This window comes from Mytilus trossulus, chromosome 13 (assembly GCF_036588685.1).
Source record: "Mytilus trossulus isolate FHL-02 chromosome 13, PNRI_Mtr1.1.1.hap1, whole genome shotgun sequence".
Classification (NCBI taxonomy): domain Eukaryota; kingdom Metazoa; phylum Mollusca; class Bivalvia; order Mytilida; family Mytilidae; genus Mytilus; species Mytilus trossulus.
Window position 1 is genome coordinate 62,528,118 of NC_086385.1, and position 21,353 is coordinate 62,549,470.

The window sequence follows — 21,353 nt, forward strand, 5'->3', positions numbered from 1 at the left end:
AGACTCAGCCAGTGTTTTAGGAAGCGTTCATCGAACGCACGGGTGTGTGTGTGTACCTTAACGAAAACATTGCTAATTATAAACACGGGGTTTCGTCAAAAACGAAATCAGTTGGAAAAAGTGAAATGGCCAAATCAATTATGACATGATATAGCATCAGAAACTAAAATTTCTAATAAAACACAGCTAAACCCAGATTTATGTAAATTGAATAAAACAAAAACATTTAAGTATAATTAGAGTTTTTATACTATTTTTTTTCTTTCATTTTACGGTTAATTAATGAATACACACACAGGCTCTGGTCTCACAATTTATTATATAAAGGTATAAGACGAGTGCCTGTGATTACACATATCCGTTTTTGTGAGAAAATACAAAAATGGCCGACGGTTTGAAACGGGACACAAATTAATCCTAAAATTGCTCCACAGTGAAAAAAAACAAATAAAACAGCTAGCAAATAACCCTAACCCTTAACCAAATAAAACAGCTAAACAAAGAAAGAAACATATTTAAGATGGAAAAAAAACTGGGGTTGATATTGCCTAAATATTAATATTGTGTTGATGAAAAAACCCAATACATTAAGGAGCTTGGTGGTGAAAACCCCAATTTGGTATCAACTTGAGGGGTGAATTGGAATTGATAATGCAATTAAAAAACTTTATCACCCAATTATATAAGAAAATTGTGGGTAAAAACCCCAATTTGTGAATTCTTATCTGGAGCTCTGAACAAAATGAAATTTAAGCTAAGGGTTCCAGTTGTTCTGCACCAGATGAGTATTTAGACAATTTATATCTTTTCAATGATACTTTAAATCAAGATATTTGGACAAAAAATCAAAATCTAATACAGTTTGTTTGAAATTGGTAAAAATGTGACTAATTTTTCTCAATTATTGGAATATTACAGACCAACATTTTTATATTTGATATTTGACCGTGTTTTTTTTTACCAAATATGCAATTTATATATTTCATTTCAACTTGATTTGATGGAAAAATAGATTGATTTTACTATAGAAACAAGTTTGGTCAATGGGAGATAACTCAGAAAAATAATCATCAAAATTTTTTTTTTTTTTTTAAAACCTCATCTTCTCAGATAATTATGCCAAAGTATAGTGAATTTGTGAAAAATTTTAAATGCTCTAATATTGAAATTACTTTTAAGATCTGTTATTTAAAATAACTTTTATGATCTATTATTTGAAGTAAAAAATTTCTGAGGCATTAAACATTGGAAAAATAAAATAAAGAGCATATGGCAGATTTTACAGTATTGTGTTCTGTCTCCTACTTTCATGTTGCTAACGTGACGGAGACAAAAATAAGTAACGTTAGCGACATTTGGACATGTAACATGAGCAACAACATCTTTAAAAGTTCAAATGTATGCACACAGTGATGTTTAATATATGCCTGAAGTAATAAAATTGTACAGTCTGGTTTAGAATTTCTAAATATACAGAATGTCATTTGCAGGTGTACTTTATATCAAATGAATACACAAGAAACCAATTCGTAATAGTAACATTAGCAACATCTACTATCATGACATTACGTTTTGTTGCGAACGTCTTTTTGATGGACGGAATACATTTAAGGTCCTCTTGTAACGATATTACATACAACTAACCTTCTTTGCTACCCCATCATGTGAAGGAACTGACTCCGAATCTAATCCTGCAAAGGGCGATATCGTAACTCCTATACAGGAGAGTTACAGATCTAAATATATGTTGCTCACGTGACACTGATTTGGACGGAAACCTCAAGTAGTAACGTTCGCAAAAAATAAAACAGCCAATGATATTGATTCCTCAAGTCCTTTGACCCCCTTACGTCATCCAAATTTAATATGATTGCTATTTTCAATTATTTATAAAACCCGGGATAAAAATAACTACAATTGCCTGTCTGAGAACCAACAAGAAAATTGCGATCGTGACATACCACAATGGACGGAAAAGACGTGACGTTAGCAACAATATTATTAAATTACCTTTTTTAGCCTTTACCAATAAAAATCTGCCTTAAAGTTATGATTAAAACACAAAAGAAGACTTTTTATTAAAATATAAGTCCATGTGATAAGGCTCAACTTATAAATAATACTTCAAAATTCCACTCCAAATAAGCTGGATGTCAGTAAAGTAGGTCATGATGTCTACTCCATGTCCAATATTTTGAAATTGAAAACCCTCTAATTCTAACAAAAAACACAAGCACAGAGTAATTTTTATTTTTATTTACTCAGAAAGACACATTTTATTCAATAACATAATGCATTACTCCATTACACAGTCTGTTTCACAGTTTCAGCAATTGCTTTTTTGATGGATACAAAAAAACAATAATTCCTTCTTATTGTAAAATCTGCCATATACAAAGATCTAGTTCATCAAATGTCTTTCATAAACTAAGCAGATGTTTTTATTTTAAAAAGATGTGCTGGACTCAGATGGTATTATGACCATTAAAAGTCAGTTAATGATCTTTTCAAGTTAATACATAAATAAATTTCTTATTTTAATCAACATTTAAAAGTTATACAGAAAGACCACGAATCTTTCATTTATCTGCTCTGCATTTTGATCTTTTGTTGATTATTGAATATTTCCGATAGATATAAATTATAACCAAGATCATGTTCCTATAGTAACATCATTCAAAATGTCAGATTTATATGTTTCTTTCAGCCTTGCCATCGTCCAAGCCTTCTGAGCAGAAGTTATCATTTATTTGTTTCTTTCAGCCTTGCCACTGTCCGAGCTTTCTGAGCAGAAGTTATCATTTATTTGTTTCTTTCAGCCTTGCCACTGTCCAAGCCTTCCGAGCAGAAGTTTTAAGAAAAGCTTCATCAAATGTGTTTCAGCAATTCAGTAAACAAGATAAACAGATTGTATACAGGAAAACAGAATATCCTCAGCACCTGCAGAGGAAGAGGCGTGGTCGTAGTGTCCGCCATAAAACATTACCTGTTACGGCAGCAGAACTTGGCTCTGTGCCAGAATCTGAAGAGATTAGACTGATGTCCAACAGATTAAAGTCACGTCACAGTGGAATGAGGGACTCTAAAGCCGATTCTGGAATCGTGTCAGGGTCAGATTTAGAAGGGTATGATTCGGCCCGATCTGACAGTTCACGAAGTTTAAGTTTAGAGGCAGAATTAATGGAGGATGATCCGGCACGTCTCAGTGTTTCAGCGAAGGCGTCCATGTTTAAAAATATCATCGAAGATAAACCAAAGAAATGTGCCAGTGGAGCAAAGCGTTATATTGACAGGAAGAAGAGAGAGAGGTCAAGGACACTTCCAGTAACAGATGACGAGGTTCATTCTGCAGCAGAAATAGCAGATGGAGAAGTGGAAGTCACTGAGGCAGAAAGAAAGGCTGTTGAGGTCGATGAAAACGAAGGAATCCATGATGAAAAATCAAAGTATGTTTTTATTGTTCTCAACTGTAGGGTACAAATCTCTAAAATATTATGCTGACAAATGTAAATGATAAATATTGTATTATCCCTCCTTTCTTGTCCTTAAACCCAGGACCCAGGTGTTAAGGAATATTTGACAATAGTTTGAATGATTATAACTTTTTTTTAAAGTGTACAAAACAGGGGTATACAACAGGATGTGGTAAAAAGTTACTGAATTATTCGTATTCAATTACTGCGTTTCATGGTGTGATTTAAAATGTCAAAAAACTTTTTTATGCAAATCATACCTGACACAATGATATATATATATAGATGTGTATATTTTTTTACAAAATTTCCATAACCTTGGAAAGCAATTTCGTACTGTGCTGATTTCAGGGTGATCGTATTCAGATTTAATACGGTTTAAGTTTCCTCCTTAATTTTCTGCACATCTAAACAGACCATAGAAAATGTTGTTTACACACAGATAACGACCCATCAAATTTAAATCGTACAATAAAGTTGTAAAATATGAAATGAGCTAATTTAAAATCGTACTGGATGAAAAACGAACAAAACACTTCAAGTTAACTATTCATATATCAGGAAGATTATTGTACATAGAATTATCTGTCACGTTAGAATTTCTCTGTCACGTTTGATAGTTATGTAGTTATCGTCATAAAGTGCAATAACATATGTGCAGTAAAAATATCTGTTTGAAGTTTAAACAGGAAGTTCTATATTCACTAAAGAGGAAATAATTTAAAGACGGATTAAAATTTATAGATTTTATCTGAAACACATTTTTATAGTTCACCACAATCGGAAAAGTAAGTATTGCTACAGGGACTGTTTCAAAAGTACTCAACTTTATGATAACTTTGAGATGTTCCCTGCTGGTTTAGGTTTATTGTTTTGATGTAACCAAACTTGTGTTGTGTGTTTGTTTCACCAGAATATGTATAATGTTGTGTATTATTCAGAGGGTTTTCAGAAATTATGGCCAGAGTAGACAATAATAGCTAGTATAGGAACTTTATAATAGCAAATTTGGATGTGATATCATTATGTATGCCATTGGATTTTTTTTTTATTGATTGCCTTACACTGTATCATGTGTGTTGTGCAAGTATTTTTCCAAAAGATTACACACATTTTTTGATGTGCCACTTGTAAGGGAAACAGTTTTCTCATTATTTTCAAATTGAAATTAAAAGAAGAAATGACAGAAGGGCCCCGATACCTATCTGAGAGTCAACTACATGTACAAGTTTAGGCTGTCATGTAAAGGATATTTATTCTGTTTGTTAAAGGTGTCATAATCCAGGTACCAATACATGGAACAACCATTCTGAAATCTTTCTTTTCTCATGAAAACTACATGTTCCCCATTGACCCTATCTCATCATGTATATTTATCTTTATAAGGGATTAAATTTTTAAATTTTGTATTGAATTAAGATAAATTTGATATAGGCATATATTATATTTCATCTATCTGAGGCCCCAAAATATACTTAAGGGTGTTCAACTTACAATGCTGTCAACATGTTAAACATTGTAATTTGACACATATGAAAATTAGAGTTCCAGTGTGTGCCTTCAGAACATATCTGTGCATAGTGGGGGATCATGCCTCAGAGATTCCCTATATAAATAACTTTTTTTTGTCCTACAAAGGGTGCAGCATACCTCACCTCCCCCTCTAAATCCCCCATCTTGAGTGATCCATAGAAAGTAAATAGGGACTTAGTGGTTTATACTGCGGAATCTGAAGTACTTTTACTGTCTTTGAACATTAGTTTTCTCGTTTGGATTGTTTTACATTGTCATATCGGGGCCTTTTAAAGCTGACTATGCGGTATGGGCTTTGCTCATTGTTGAAGGTAGTATGGTGACCTATAGTTGTTAATGTTTGTGTCATTTTGGTCTCTTGTCGACAGTTTTCTTATTGGCAATCATACCACACCTTCTTTTTTTTATATATTTGAGCCTTTTCCATTTTCAATATAAAAAAACAAGACATTTATATATAATTATATAGAACAAAACACCCTTTTCAGTAGCCTCTATAGAACTTATAGTTAATAATACCATATAGGTCATGATATTTAAGATAAAATTGACTTTGTTTACAGATATCTATAGCATGTGTAGGTATTTCCTCAGTCAAATATCAATCATTATTAAACCAAAAAAAGATAAATAGAATCAACAAGTCTTGATAAAAATAGTAGCCATGTTTTTTAAGGATCTCTTGTCGGACTGACATACAATTGAATGTCACCCACATAGTTCTCTCTAACATTAAGTAGCTGGCCTACATTGAGATATGAGCCATGTGTTTTATTACACAATGTAGATGTTTTATGAGGTTTTGATGTGTTGTGTGAGAGAGAGAGGGAAATAAAGTTTTATGTTGTTTAAGGTAAGACTAATGTTTTTTGTTTTATAAACTTAAGATTTTTAATGTCAATGAGCACCTTGGGCTGAATGAAGGTGGGTGGGAAATGATATCCTCTTTATATTTACAATTCAAGGATTACATATTTTTATTGATCAAGCAATGTAACATCGCAACTGGCATGGCAGGATTTTATGAAGCCTGACTTGAAATACTTTTAATTTCAAAATATAAAACAAGGAAGAATGAAGGCATTTTGAAATTTTTTTTTAAGCTCCTAACAAAGTAAGAGAACATTAACGCTTAATTAATTTACTTGGTCACCTAGTTCATTGAATTTTCATGTTGGTATATATATATCCTAAACATTAAATAAAGAACTTTAAATTGTATTTTATTTTAGATTAACAATCTGTAGGACATACCTATAAGTCATTCAAAATGTTAAAATACTTTGTTGATTTCATATAAATCAATATGATGTTTATCAATAAAGGTTTAAAAGTTGACATCCACATTAATTATGTTTTAACATGGCAAAAACTTACAACCTAATAGTCAAATCAGGCTGTTACAACATTGTACAAGATTTATTTGTTTTTATTTTAATCACTGTTTGTGTGTTTGAGTGTAGTGTTTGTTTATAAACTTGACAAATTGAAGGTAAAATTTTAGTAGTTATGTTTTTTTTTTTCACGCTTTCCTGTAAATGTTGTACTGGTATTTGTTATTGTATAATCTTTAAGTGTTTTTAAGTTGAGTTCAACAACTTTTATAAATTTTCTCATCGTTGTGAGTCAGTTGGGTGCAGTACTTTGAATTGAGGATCTTAAATCAAAATAGATTGTTGTCCACAAAATATATTAATGTCCACCTGAGAAAAATACAGCCTTTAAAGTTTTTATTCATTTGAAACATTTAGCAGCCTTGGACTGCTTTTGTTTTTGTCAGGTTGTTGAAACTACAGACACTATCCTTTTCAATTCTCTATTTTATTAACATATTCTTGATTTTAAGCGTCAATTTATTGTCATGTCTGCATATAGCGGCCCTAGATTCCATCCGCAGCACCAGCATTCACTAGCTGTGTCAACATTTAGGTTCAGTCTTGTTGACATGATAATTTGCTAACCTTCATGGATTGTCATGAAACTTGGACAAAATCTTATATTCAAGACTAGAAATAGTGTTTAAAGAAAAAGTTTTGTTTTTTAAAAATTTTATATTTTACTTATAAATGAACTCATTTTTTGGTAGATATAGACAGATATGTGGTATGAGTACCAATGAGGCAGCTTTTAATACAAGTAACAATTTATAAAAGTAAACCATTATAGGTCAAGGTAAACCTTCAACACGGAGCCTTGACTCACATTGACCTTTACACTTTAATACTGACAGCAGCAATCGCAGGGTTCTGTGGAAATTACCTTCACATTTTTGCTTATTTTGATTTTTGAACAAAATCCCAAAATCATGAAAATGGAAGATCAATTATTGGGATTTTAGGAATTTTGTATATGAATAACTAATACTATTAAAGTTAAAATTCAATTTTGCTAAACCAACCTGTTACAATAATATAATTATCACAAATATTTATGAATTCACAGTATCAATCATAAATGCACATACAGAGGAATTAAAGGCTTTAACTTACTGTATTTATAAAGGCCGTCATTTCTAAGAATAAGACATTTCCTGGCTAAAGCTGGCACATGTAAATGTTTTAAAAGATACAAGTAATTTCCTAGCTATTTGAAGGATAACTATACAGGAAGGATACTTGTGGTTTCCTTTATAAAAATAGTGTAAAAACTGTTTTATAATGTAAAACTGAAGCTAAGGACATGTTGTGGGAAATATTGTGTAGCGTTAATCAACGCTGGCTTCTGAACATGTTAGTCAGAATGACAAATAACAGTTTTGTTTTCTAAGGACTTAAACACAGGAAGAATATTTATTAACATTGGGTTTTACTATCATACAAAATGGATCTTATATTCACTTTCATTTTCGTCTTATTTCTCTTGTACATTTTATCCTGTGTTAATTTTAGACGGAGTTTAGCAGAGAAGGTTCAACTATTCCAGAACTTGAAAAAAGAAGAAAAACCTGCAGAAAAGTCCAAGGTTCCACCACCTGTAGCCAGGCGGAAAAACAGGAAGTTAGCTTCACGCTTCAGTACACAGGTAAGAGATTAGTACACCTGGAATTATAATATGTCATTTATTTTACAACATTGTGTACACTGAAAAGTCTATTCAATGAACATCTTAAAAAGACAAAAATAGTCCTCAAAAAGGAATTTTTCACATTGAGAAACGACCCTAGGTTTTAAAAAACCTGAAGATGAAATAACCATAAGAAATTACACCAATAAATGAAATATAAAAAAAAAGTCGTGAAAAATTCACACAAGACATCACCTTACACAACATTGAATCCCATCCAAAACTAGGGATGTTATCAGTAATGGATATTACACCAATAAATGAAAAAGGTGTTCACACTATACTTAACACAGAAACTAAATGTCTAGCAACAAGTACTCCCCAAAGACAACCTCTCACTTAAAAATGGTTGTAACATTAGCGGTGAACTGTCTCAATATTATGATCATTGAGGTAGTTATTAAGATTTCAGTAAAAAGACGGGAAGTTACACCTATATTATGTACTCTAATAAACTATTATGACATTCTTAGTAAATGATGTCTTCTGCTTATTTATCTGTAACTGTTATAATCCCTGTAGTGTCATAAAGTTATTTATTTCAAGAATAATGTAGGTCAGAAAACTGTCATGATTGAAATGTCACTAAAACATCGTGATCATGTGTATTTAATGGATGAAATATCTCTTGGTATAGTGACATAACAATATATCTTAAAAAAAAACCAACATCATGGTAACAAAATGAAGAACAATGATAAAATACTGTTTTCTTTGTGTTTCAGTTGTAACGTTTATGAAATGAGCTGTTTCATCATATTGTTTTGTCCTTGAAAAATATAGAAAATCAATCCAGTACATACTCAAACAAATTCAAATTAAAACTTACAAAAAGGCTTGAAGTGGTCTCTATTAAACTAAGATTTCCCAGCATTGTGATATAATCATACACACATGAGGGGGGATAGGAGTGGTCCTGATCCCAAAATCCGGGCTTAAAGACACGAAATCCCGAAATCCTGGGCTTAGACATATGAAATTCTAAGGTTCCAAAATCCTGAAATCCCGAAATCCCGAAATTCCGGAGTTAGAAATATGAAATCCCAAGGTTCTGAAATTAAAAAAAAAAGAATTCCTGGATGCCAAAGGGGCTTAAAAACACCCCATCCCGGAGTCCCGATAAAGGTCCTATCCCCCCTCACACCATGGGTAGTTAAATGTTGTTTAACATCTTTTGTACAAATGTGTAAAAAACATCCGGTCCTATATACAGATTTTTGTAACAGTATCCCTCTTATGGTTCTCAACAATGAGCAAAACCTACATCAGAATATTGTTCATTCTGATTGAGAATTTTTTTCAGGGAAACAACAATACCACAACTCAAATATATATTAATTGTTTTCCTGTTAATATTAAAAGTATAGGAACAGGTCAAGTTCAGGATATTTCTATTATCTTAGTTACCATGAGCAGTTCCTTGGTTACTGCTAAAATTACACCTAAATTGAATTATATAATCCATATGATTTATAATTTAGTTACCATAAGCAGTTCCTTGGTTACTGCTGAAATTACACCTAAATTGAATTAGTATTATCCATATGATTTATAATTTCAGCCTGTAACCTTTGAGGAGGTAGAAAAGGCAGCTAAAATCTCCCCCTTGGCCATGAGTCTAGCCAAACCACCTGACCCAGAAATATTAAAAGGTCTCTCTCTCAGTTGCCAGCGTGAGGTCATGGCCAAACATGCTGAAGCTTCACTTTCACAACCAGGGTCAAGGTCATCATCAAGACATGGGTCAATGGGTGATTTGTCTGAAGACTCAAAGAAAAATTCAGGTATGTTATTATGGTCATAATAATTTCATTGGTCAATACATATATATATACCAATGTAATAAATATATAATAAATATTCTATACCTCCACAGATAGTGTGGAACGTTGAGTATGGTGAATAAGTGTTACTCCCTCACATCTTCCCAAAACAAACACAAAAAAAAACGTACTATTAAAAAAAGAAAAACAAGAAATATGATACAAAGGCGCAGTAAAAAATCTTGGTCAGATCAGGAACATATATACTGTGGCTGAATTTTAAAAAAAAGACAAGATAAACAAAACACAAAATTCAACACAGAAAACTCAAGATTGTAAAACTCTTTACTTCTGATAACATGTATTGAACTTGGTTGCACCATATGTGTTTCTTCTCTAGAAAAAGTCAAGTGTCACATTACAAATGTTAACATCTGATTTAGTGACTTCTGTAATAAGGCAGCCATGTGCCATAATGGATTGTTAACTATAAAAGAAAAGTTTAATTGATTATGTCAAATATTATATATTAAGATATTTCCTATCAGAGAACTTTCAAGATGTTTAAGATTGTCCTCTGAAGATAAGTGCCCTCTCAACAGAAATCTATTTATAGTCATATTACTAAAAGGACATTTTATATCAGTAGTCCCTTAATGAAGCTTGATGTCAAAAGTTTCAAGTGTCCATTAAAATGTGATTAAGTGTAATTCCTGTAAATGATGACATTCCTTAAGAACATATTCCCAGCTTACAAATAAAGTTAACTTATTGTCATAAGACTGAGTTGTAATTTAATAGACTTTGAAACTTTTTTTGATTCGAGCGTCACTGACGAGTCTTTTGTAGACGAAAAGCCTATCTGACAGTATAAAAAAATACTATTAAAAGTTATCTCCCCATAAACGGCAAAGCTGAAAATTTGATTCTAATCATAAATGTTAAGTTGTGTTTTACATTATGGACAATGCAATGAATTACTTGTTGTTCTTTATACAAACAAATCAGTCTCACACAGAAATTGCAAATCTGTCTTAAAATTTGACGGCAGAGAACTAGACTGATTATTTTCTAGTATTGTACAATCCAAAATGACAGTATACACTACCTTTGACATGACGTCCCCCCACAGTTTTTTCAAAAAGATTTTACCAGTAATGTTTATCAATGTAACAGTTATTTTGCCTCCTTTAAAGCTTCTATTGTTTATTACCAGATGGCAAAATTGTATCTTTAATGGCAGCTTAAGGTCAGCACTTTTATCTGTAAATCATCTATTATTTTTCATGTTTTCACATTTTTTTTTTCAGGTATTTTAAAATCTGCTGAAAAGGTGACAGAAATGTCGGTGAGTCATAGTATCTTAAAAGACAAACAAGCTAAAACTCCAGATACAGACGTGAAAAGTATTCTGAAACCTGATCATATTCACGCTGATACAGAACACCATAGTATCTTAAAACACACGGACGATTTGACTTCTTCTGAAACTAAACATACAGAACAAAGGAGCATTCTGAAACATGAAGAGGAAGTTAAGACCAAAGATGACGATAAAAAGTCAGTAAAACCAATCTTAAAACATGATGACGAAAAATTACAAGACACAGACAAAAAATCAAAGAAGCCGATTCTTAAACATGAGGATGAAGAGAAAACTTATCGTCATGGTAATGATGAGTCAGTTAAAGCAATTCTACGTAAAAGTGAAAGTACTGAAAGAAAACATAAAAGTGAAGAGGTTAAACCAATATTAAAACATCTTGATGCATTAGATGATCCTGTGAAATCTAAGGACTTCGACAAGAAACGGAAATCAATTGAAGAGGACTTGCATCTGACACCTATACTTAAACACACGGAAACGGTGGAAAAAAGTGGGGATGTAAGGGGCATGTTAAAGAAGGAGAAATCTCTAGAATTGTGTTCTGAACCTAAAGGCATTCTCAAAAAGGAAAGTAGTTTTGAAACAAAAGTCAACGAGCCTGAAAAAAGCTCAATGAAAAAATCTCCTTCGCGGGAGGTAAAGGAGGAAAAACTTCACAGCATTTTACATAAAAGTTCAGAGGAAGAGGATGTATCTGTCGATGTTGAGGTGTCCCTTACGCTGGAGTTAGAATCAGAGGTGGTAGAGGAAGTAGGAAATGTAGCCAAGACTAGACGAGGGAGGGATCCTGCTGACAAAGAAAGGTATGATTTTATTGTTATGGTCTAAGTTTAGTTGGTGCCTTGGTGGCCCAGTGGTCTAGATACTTCTGTAATATCACTAACCTGTCAACGCTTAGGTTGTGAGTTTGTACCCTACTAAAGACAGGTTCTCTTGGCGTGAAATCTTAATAGACTAGAACTGTTAGTTTTGCTGTCACAGGTCGCTGGCACTCTCCAGGCAATCTTGCTTCCTCCACTTATAAAAGCTTGTCGTTATAAAATTGCAAAACGAGAGTTGTTGAAAAGTGAAAACTTTAAAGTTTGGATGTTATGGTCTTGAACATGTCAAATAATATATGTAATATTTGCCACTGGCTTTGAGTCACAACTTTTTGTTCAAGCAGTCTTTTGAACATAGTTTTTCAATTGTTTGATTTATTCAATAGATATAAGTACCATTAATTACCACTAATTAGTTTTGATTATAATTTTAATTGATTGTTGATGAGTTGTAAACATGTACCTTAAGGCTATAACAGGATTGGGTTGTTAACAACCTATCCACGGAGGTCAGATCTATGACATGTATTGAACTATTGATCACTGTATAAGGATGTGAACACTTTGTTTTTTTATTTCACAGGTTGAGGCCCATTGAAGGGGTTTCAAAATTTAAAAACATAAAATTGTAAAATATTTATTTTATATACAAAAATAAAAGAATACAGAAATTTATTTTTGAATAAATATTTATCATGTACTGATGGACATATTGAATTATTATAAAAATAAATAGGGAAAATAAATAAATAGTAAAAATCCCCTTTGTGGACATGTTTTCAATTTAATTAAATGACCTTATCATAGTGGACTATTCCATCAGTCTGTGAGACCTCAAGTAGTCTTGTTAAGGTGCACAGCAGATTGCTACACCTAACTGGAATAAAATGTTTTCACAAAAAATGGATGTAGAAAACTATATATCTGGCCGGAGAGTTAGTAGACTCATTATTCCACAAATGTAAGTCACCATTTTATCTGGTTTACAAATCTAATTTAAGTGTATTGATCAGGACAAAACCAATTAGCTTGATCAGTGTATATTTTTATGCCCCATTTATGATGTTTATGTGCATTATGTTTTAAGGTCTGTGTGTCTGTTCATTTGTCAGTTCATATGTCTGTCTGTTCTGCTTAAAGTTAAAGTTTTTGATCAAGTAATTAGTTTTTGATGAAACTTAGTAAGGGGGAGGGGAAGGGGGCTGAGGATCTTTTACAGGACATCGGGATCAGGAAGCTTGGGATTTCCGGATGGACCCTTTTGGGATTTCGAAAGTTCTTTTTTTTTTTTCTAATTTCAGGATGTCAGTATTTAAACTTCTTTAAATTCTGGACCTGAGGATTTCATGTTTTTAAGTTCGGGAATTTCAGGATCAGGACCCCTCCCCCTCTTAGAACATTTTCCCTTTGATTTGATGTTTGTCATAGTTATTAACCAAGCAAGTCAGTAAATCTGATTTAATCTGCACGGTCGGGTGACCTTGACCCGACCTTGATACGCCTGGATTGGATGATGTAGCAGAAAGTTTTATGACTGCAAGGCCAGGTCTAATAATAAACTATATGCATATACAGTTGTGATAAAGAAAGAATTTGAACTTTATTTATGTATTTTTAATGCTTGTTTCGTGGAATTAATTAGAGTATATATTTGTTTTTCAGATACTTGACTCAGCCAGCTGATACTGCACAAGAAAAATCTCCAGAAACACCTAGAAAATTCAAATATACTGGGCGACATAAAACTCAGCCTATTACACCAGAGGAGAAACGGGATGCTGAAATTGATTCTGACGTCTCCAGGAGTGGGAGTCTCCAAGACAGGTAAGAGGCTTATTGTTTTATAATCATATTCTCTAGTAATATTGGTGGTTACAGTCACATTTTTAATCACAAGTATACTGTAAAAGCAGAAAGTTTTGTGGAGAATTTAATGTCTATCATTTGGTGGAAAGAAAATATCCACGATATTAAATATACCAACGAAAATAGAACCTACATATATATAACATGTATAATATAACTTCCATTTAAAAGATACAACAGAATTAAATCCCCATAAAAACTTAGAAATAAAACCATGATATTTTAACACCATGAAAATTATTGTTTCTACAGTGTATTATGATAATAACCTCCTACTTCATTTGACAAAGCTGCAATTTAGTCATAATAGAAGTAGTTACACCAAACATCCATTGCAATTTATTTATATTGTCCTGCTCATATAAAACTTTGAATTGTAATCTTTAAGATAAAATTCCCTCTTGTTTTATTAATAATTTAAATCAAATTGTCTTATTAACCTCCAATACAGATTCACGACTTTGGATTAGTTCCCTTTAAAGAATATTCCATGACCTACAGACTTAATTTACTAAAATGAATGGGATTTCCTTATCTTTTTTTGATCTGTTGATGAGGTGAAAGTTAAGACATAAAAGTAAAGTATTGACTTGAACAGAAATTAGAAGATGTGGTAATTAGACAATTAGACAATTCTCCACCCAAGTCACAATTAGAAAAAGTAAACCAATATAGGTCAAAGTACGATCTTCTTCAGCAAAGAACCTTGACACACATCAAAAACAGTAAGCTATAAAGGGCCCCTAAATGACTAGTGTAAAACAATTCAAATAGGAAAACCAACTGGGTCTTATCTATATGAAAAATGAGAAACACTTATGAACCACATAACAAACGACAACCACTGAACATCAGGTTCCTCACTTAGGATAGTTACAAAACATCAACAAATGACAACAACTGAACACCAGCTTCCTGACTTAGGGTGGTTGCAAACAAATGCTGTGGGTTTAAAAGTTTTAATAGGTACCAACCTTCACCCTTACCCGAAACAATTGTATACAGCTAGATTTATTTCATTTAAAACCTTGATTTCTTATTTTTCTGTAGGCTCAATCTTCTGAAGCAAAATGGAGAGGAAGAATGGAAAAAAAGGGTACAAAAACCTTCAGATATAGAACAATCACCGATGGAGATCAAGCTTAGGGAGAAAGTAGGTGCTTCCACGGCACGTCCGTCTAGTATAGCTGATCGTCTCAATCTACTAACCACAGCTCAAGGGGGATGGAAAGGAAGAGTGGAAGAGACAGACGCTAAGACGTTCACAGTTGCTCATAAACTGGCTGGTAATTGTCTTTCAATTGATGTGCACTCGTTTATTTTTTGTGCTTTAAAAAAAACAAAGATAGAAAATACTTGATTGTGTGAGATATGACCAGTGAACACAGAAAAGATTAACTTCTCTTCTGAGAATCAAGCACATCCTGACACGAAATTATTCTCGTATATGTTTCTGTGGATATGATTGACCTTTGCTATCACAGTGTTTTGAAAATGATATTATGTTGAGTGGTAATTTGAACTGTCACTATTTGCCACAAACACATCCTGATACAAAAATATACTAATATACATTTTTTTTTAAATTTCTCAGAAATGATTAACTTTTTGCTGTAGATCTGTAGATTTGAAATATGATAGATAGACTTAGGAAAATTAACAACTAAAGGGAGATAATCCACAATATTTTACAGGTCAGGTAGAGGACAGTCCTTTGGTGAGGAAGTTGAAAGGTCTTACTAAGAGAGGTACATAATGCTTAATATTGTTTACATTCACATGTTTTATGTTTATAGTACATAGTTTTGGTCAGTTACTTTCTGGTCAGTCTGGAAATACAGGTCTGAAATAGAATAAGGTTTCTATGTTGTTTGTAAACTTGGAGAAAAATTGACTCTATTTAAAATAGTAAATTCAAAGATTAATGTTTTGTAAATGAAAATTGCCAAAAAATTATGGTTCCAACAATTTGAAGGAGTCAAATATTAAAATAAGTAATAAATAGTTTAAGTATGGGTTATAACAAAAGTGGACAACTGACCAGAGCTATATAAAGATGATAATACTGTAACATACAAATTACAGAAATGTAATAAAAATATAAATTAGTTTTATTTGATAAAACAGTATGTGTAATTCTGTGTTTAACTAGGGCAATTGTATAACTAAATAGAAAATAGAAATAAAAACTTTTGGATTGACAAGAAACAACAATATGTATGTTACTGTATTATCTGATCACTTGGTTTGTGTCACTGTTGTGGGAGAGCCAAGCTACATCAAATGCTTAGGGGAAACTGGTACCATATCTCAAGAAGTCAAAACTTTATTTTGTTCAACTGAAAGACATTTCTTGTAAACAGAAGCAATTAGAATTGTTGAACTTTCATCAAGAATATTGTATATATTGAAATGTTGAAATCTCATTAGGAATTTTCATATGTTTCTTAAATCCTATATTTTAACAAACCATTAGCGGAAAACATTGTATATCTTGAGATATGGTAGAAATTATTATCTAGATAAGGTTTTATTAGGTAAAATTTGAAAGCTTTAGTTTATATTAGCATATTATAGGAGAAAGGGGTCAGGAATGGGTGTGTAATGTATAGGTGGTTGGACAAGCTTACAATGGTTAAATATAAATTGACAAATCTGAAACACTGGAAACATTTTGTTTAATTTATTAGTTTTATAAATAAAATCAAGCTGCTTTTTCGAAACTATTGAAAATAGGGTGGTTTAAATTTTGTAATGAAAGACTTGAACAGAATTTTTTTAATTTACAAATGTAATTAGAATATATAACCTGTACAAAGGGGAGATAATCTACATGTATGTTTAAAGGGAGATAATTAATGTTCCAGTGTTTCTGTTTTTGTTTTTGAATAGAACAGTAGAAGCTAGAATTTAAGCTTAGTTTACAGATAGATGAGAAACAAAATGGGGGATTTACTTTTAAATTTATCACCAATCACTTGTTTTTATCACTGTTTTTTAACATCTAATTCATTTTATTTCTACATTTTGTGCTTTGCTTTGTTGCAACTCACAACTAACAGAACCAGAATTGTTTTTAATGATATTTCAGAATCTGAGTCCGAGTCTGGATCCGAGTTATCTTCTCCTAGTACCCCATCCCAGAAAGAATGGCCAAAAATTCCTATCCCTCAAACTTTGATAGTTGGTAAGTAAAGAGTTCCCTCCCCTTGATATTGTAATCCCTCTGTAATTCTTTTGTTATTCCAATAAATTATTTCTATGTTATTTCATTTTTCTGTTTGATTTTAGTTACTACAGTTTTCAAAGATATAGTGTTTGATTGCTTTGAATTTTTAGACAAATCATCTATATATTATACCTTAATATATGTCTTTGAGCGCACCTTTTTGGTGTTATTTTTCAACATTGAAGATTTAAAAGAAATTTTACTAATAATTAAATATAGAGAAATGGGAAGTATGCAACATAAAAACAATAAAAAAAGAAATTTGACACAATTTTTAAGTTCCTTTGCAGAAAAGGTCACTGTTCAGGATTTATTTATAGCATTTTAAAAAACTGTAGTAACTTTGAATTAAGCTAGTAAAAACTAGATCTATACTATAGTGCATGTTGTAGAACTATATAGTGCATGCTTTTATATTATTCCTACAATACCAGAAGTAAAGATTGAAAAAAAAGTAGGGCTATCTCAGTCGGAAACCAGGTTGAAATAGAACAAAAGAATCGAAGCTCTTTATTAGAGAAGGCGATAAATGTTTACTGTATTGTTTACTACAGTGACAAATTTTTTTAAAGTTAATAGAAACAAACAAAACTGCAATTTTCTTCTCAATAACGAGGTGTTTTATTTTAAAAACACCATTTGCATAAGTTTTCAAATTATCTAGTACATAGTTAAGCAGAACAATTAGATATCAAGTCGACGACATGGGTATCTTTCAAGTTGGATGACGAAAATGCATAACCTCCGATTTTTTAGCTCACCTGGCCCGAAGGGCCAAGTGAGCTTTTCCCATCACTTTGCATCCGGCGTCCGGCGTCTGTCGTCCGTCGTCGTTGTTAACTTTTACAAAAATCTTCTCCTCTGAAACTACTGGGCCAAATTGAACCAAACTTGGCCACAATCATCATTGGGGTATCTAGTTTAAAAAATGTGTGGCGTGACCCGGTCAACTAACCAAGATGGCCGCCAGGGCTAAAAATAGAACATAGGGGTAAAATGCAGTTTTTGGCTTATAACTCAAAAACAAAAGCATTTAGAGGAAATCTGACATGGGGTAAAAATGTTTATCAGGTCAAGATCTATCTGCCCTGAAATTTTCAGATGAATCGGTCAACCCGTTATTGGGTTGCTGCCCCTGAATTGGTAATTTTGTGGAAATTTTGCAGTTTTTATACGACCGCAAATTTTGAAAAAATTTTCGTCGTATATTGCTATCACGTTGGCGTCGTCGTCGTCGTCGTCGTCGTCGTCAGTCGTCGTCGTCGTCGTCGTCGTCGTCCGAATACTTTTAGTTTTCGCACTCTAACTTTAGTAAAAGTGAATAGAAATCTATGAAATTTTAACACAAGGTTTATGACCATAAAAGGAAGGCTGGTATTGATTTTGGGAGTTTTGGTTCCAACATTTTAGGAATAAGGGGCCAAAAAGGGGCCAAATAAGCATTTTCTTGGTTTTCGCACTATAACTTTAGTTTAAGTTAATAGAAATCTATGAAATTTTGACACAAGGTTTATAACCACAAAATAAAGGTTGGGATTGATTTCGGGAGTTTTATTTTCAACAGTTTAGGAATTAGGGGCCAAAAAAGGGCCCAAATAAGCATTATTCTTGGTTTTCGCACAATAACTTTAGTTAAAGTAAATAGAAATCAATGAAATTTAAACACAATGTTTATGACCACAAAAGGAAGGTTGGTATTGATTTTGGGAGTTTCGGTCCCAACAGTTTAGGAATTAGGGGCCAAAAAGGGACCCAAATAAGCATTTTTCTTGGTTTTCGCACCATAGCTTTAGTATAAGTGAATAGAAATCTATGAAATTTAAACACAAGGTTTATGACTATAAAAGGAAGGTTGGTATTGATTTTGGAAGTTTTGGTCCCAACAGTTAAGGAAAAAGGGGCCCAAAGGGTCCAAAATTAAACTTTGTTTGATTTCATCAAAATTGAATAATTGGGGTTCTTTAATATGCCGAATCTAACTGTGTATGTAGATTCTTAATTTTTGGTCCCTTTTTCAAATTGGTCTACATTAAGGTCCAAAGGGTCCAAAATTAAACTTAGTTTGATTTTAACAAAAATTGAAATCTTGGGGTTCTTTGATATGCTGAATCTAAAAATGTACTTAGATTTTTGATTATTGGCCCAGTTTTCAAGTTGGCCCAAATCGGGGTCCAAAATTAAACATTGTTTGATTTCATCAAAAATTGAATAATTGGGGTTCTTTGATATGCCAAATCTAACTGTGTATGTAGATTCTTAATTTTTGGTCCAGTTTTAAAATTGGTCTAAATTAAAGTGCAAAGGGTCCAAAATTAAACTAAGTTTGATTTTAACAAAAAATAATTTCTTGGGCCTCTTTGATATGCTGAATCTAAACATGTACTTAGATTTTTGATTATGGGCCCAGTTTTCAAGTTGGTCCAAATCAGGATCTAAAATTATTATATTAAGTATTGTGCAATAGCAAGTCTTTTCAATTGCACAGTATTGTGCAATGGCAAGAAATATCTAATTTCACAATATTGTGAAATAGCAAATTTTTTTAATTAAGAGTTATCTTTCTTTGTCCAGTATAGTAAGCAAGAAATATCTGCAAGAATTTTTTTTTAATTGGAGTTATCTTTCTTTGTCCATAATCAACTTTAATCTTTGTTATATACAATATACAATGTATATTCACTTTTTACTACCAACTGATAAATTTAAATAATCTTTACCATTCAGTGATAACAAGCAGTTTTTTTACATCATGTATTTAAATGAGTAGTAATTGTTGCAAACTCCATTTGAATATTTTAATTGAAATTAGTTTTGGAATAAGGGAAAGGGGGATGTGAATAAAAAATTGGGTTAAATTTTTCTCATTTGAAATTTCATAAATAAAAAGAAAATTTCTTCAAACATTTTTTTGAGAGGATTAATATTCAACAGCATAGTGAATTGCTCTAAGAGAAAACAAAAATTTTAAGTTCATTTGAATACATTCATTCTGTGTCAGAAACCTATGCTGTGTCAACTATTTACTCACAATCCAAATTTAGAGCTGAATCCAGCTTGAATGTTGTGTCCATACTTGCCCCAACCGTTCAGGGTTCAACCTCTGCGGTCGTATAAAGCTACGCCCTGCGGAGCATCTGGTTGGTTATTATCTTGAATATTATTATAGATAGAAATAAACTGTAAACAGCAATAATGTTCAGCAAAGTTAGATTTACAAATAAGTCATCATGACCGAAATGGTCAGTTGACCCCTTAAGGAGTTATTGTCCTTTATAGTCAATTTTTAACCATTTTTCTTAAATTAAAGTAATCTTTTACAAAAATCTTCTCCTCTGAAACTACTGGGCCAAAGTCAATCAAACTTGGCCACAATTGTTATTGGGGTATCTAGTTTTAAAAATGTGTCCGATGACCCGGTCCACCAACCAAAATGGCCGCCACGGCCAAAAATAGAACATAGGGGTAAAATACAATTTTTGGCTTATAACTCAAAAATCAAAGCATTTAGAGCTAATTTGACATGGGGTACAATTGTTTATCAGATCAAGATCTATCTGCCCTGAAATTTCCATATGAATTAGGCAACCCTTTGTTGGGTTGCTGCCCCTGAATTGGTAATTTTAAGGAAATTTTGCTGTTTTTGGTTATTATCTTGAATATTATTATAGATAGAGATAAACTGTAAACAGCAATAATGTTAAGCAAAGTAGGATTTACAAATAAGTCAACATGTCCGAAATGGTCAGTTGACCCCTTTAGGAGTTATTGCCCTTTATAATCAATTTTTAACCATTTTTCGTAAATCTTAGTTATCTTTTACAAAAATCTTCTCCTCTGAAACTACTGGGCCAAATTAATCCAGACTTGGCAACAATCATCTTTGGGGTATCTAGTTTTAAAAATGTGTCTGGTGACCCGACTTTAAAATCAAGATGGCCACCACAGCTAAAAATAGAACATAGGGGTATGATGCAGTTTTTGGCTTATAACTCAAAAACCAAAGCATTTAGAGCAAATCCGATTCGAGGTAAAATTGTTTATCAGACCAAGATCTATCTGCCCTATAATTTTCAGATTAATCTGACAACCCATTGTTGGGTTGCTGCCCCTGAATCGGTAATTTTAAGGAAATTTTGCTGTTTTTGGTTATCTTGAATTTTATTACAGAAAGAGATAATCTGTAAACAGCAATTATGTTCAGCAAAGTAAGATTTACAA

At 32.3% G+C, this 21,353-nt stretch overlaps 1 protein-coding gene across 1 annotated transcript in view; it reads left to right on the top strand.

Annotated features, from left to right (window-relative positions):
• LOC134695228 (uncharacterized) overlaps positions 1-21,353 on the top strand; it is a 142,792-nt gene that overhangs the window by 105,037 nt on the left and 16,402 nt on the right. The window contains exons 12-19 of the mRNA XM_063556439.1: positions 2,820-3,446; positions 7,895-8,027; positions 9,631-9,853; positions 11,143-12,022; positions 13,703-13,864; positions 14,957-15,192; positions 15,601-15,654; positions 16,998-17,093. Coding sequence (XP_063412509.1) covers positions 2,820-3,446; positions 7,895-8,027; positions 9,631-9,853; positions 11,143-12,022; positions 13,703-13,864; positions 14,957-15,192; positions 15,601-15,654; positions 16,998-17,093 — 2,411 coding nt within the window. The remainder of the gene's footprint in view (positions 1-2,819; positions 3,447-7,894; positions 8,028-9,630; positions 9,854-11,142; positions 12,023-13,702; positions 13,865-14,956; positions 15,193-15,600; positions 15,655-16,997; positions 17,094-21,353) is intronic.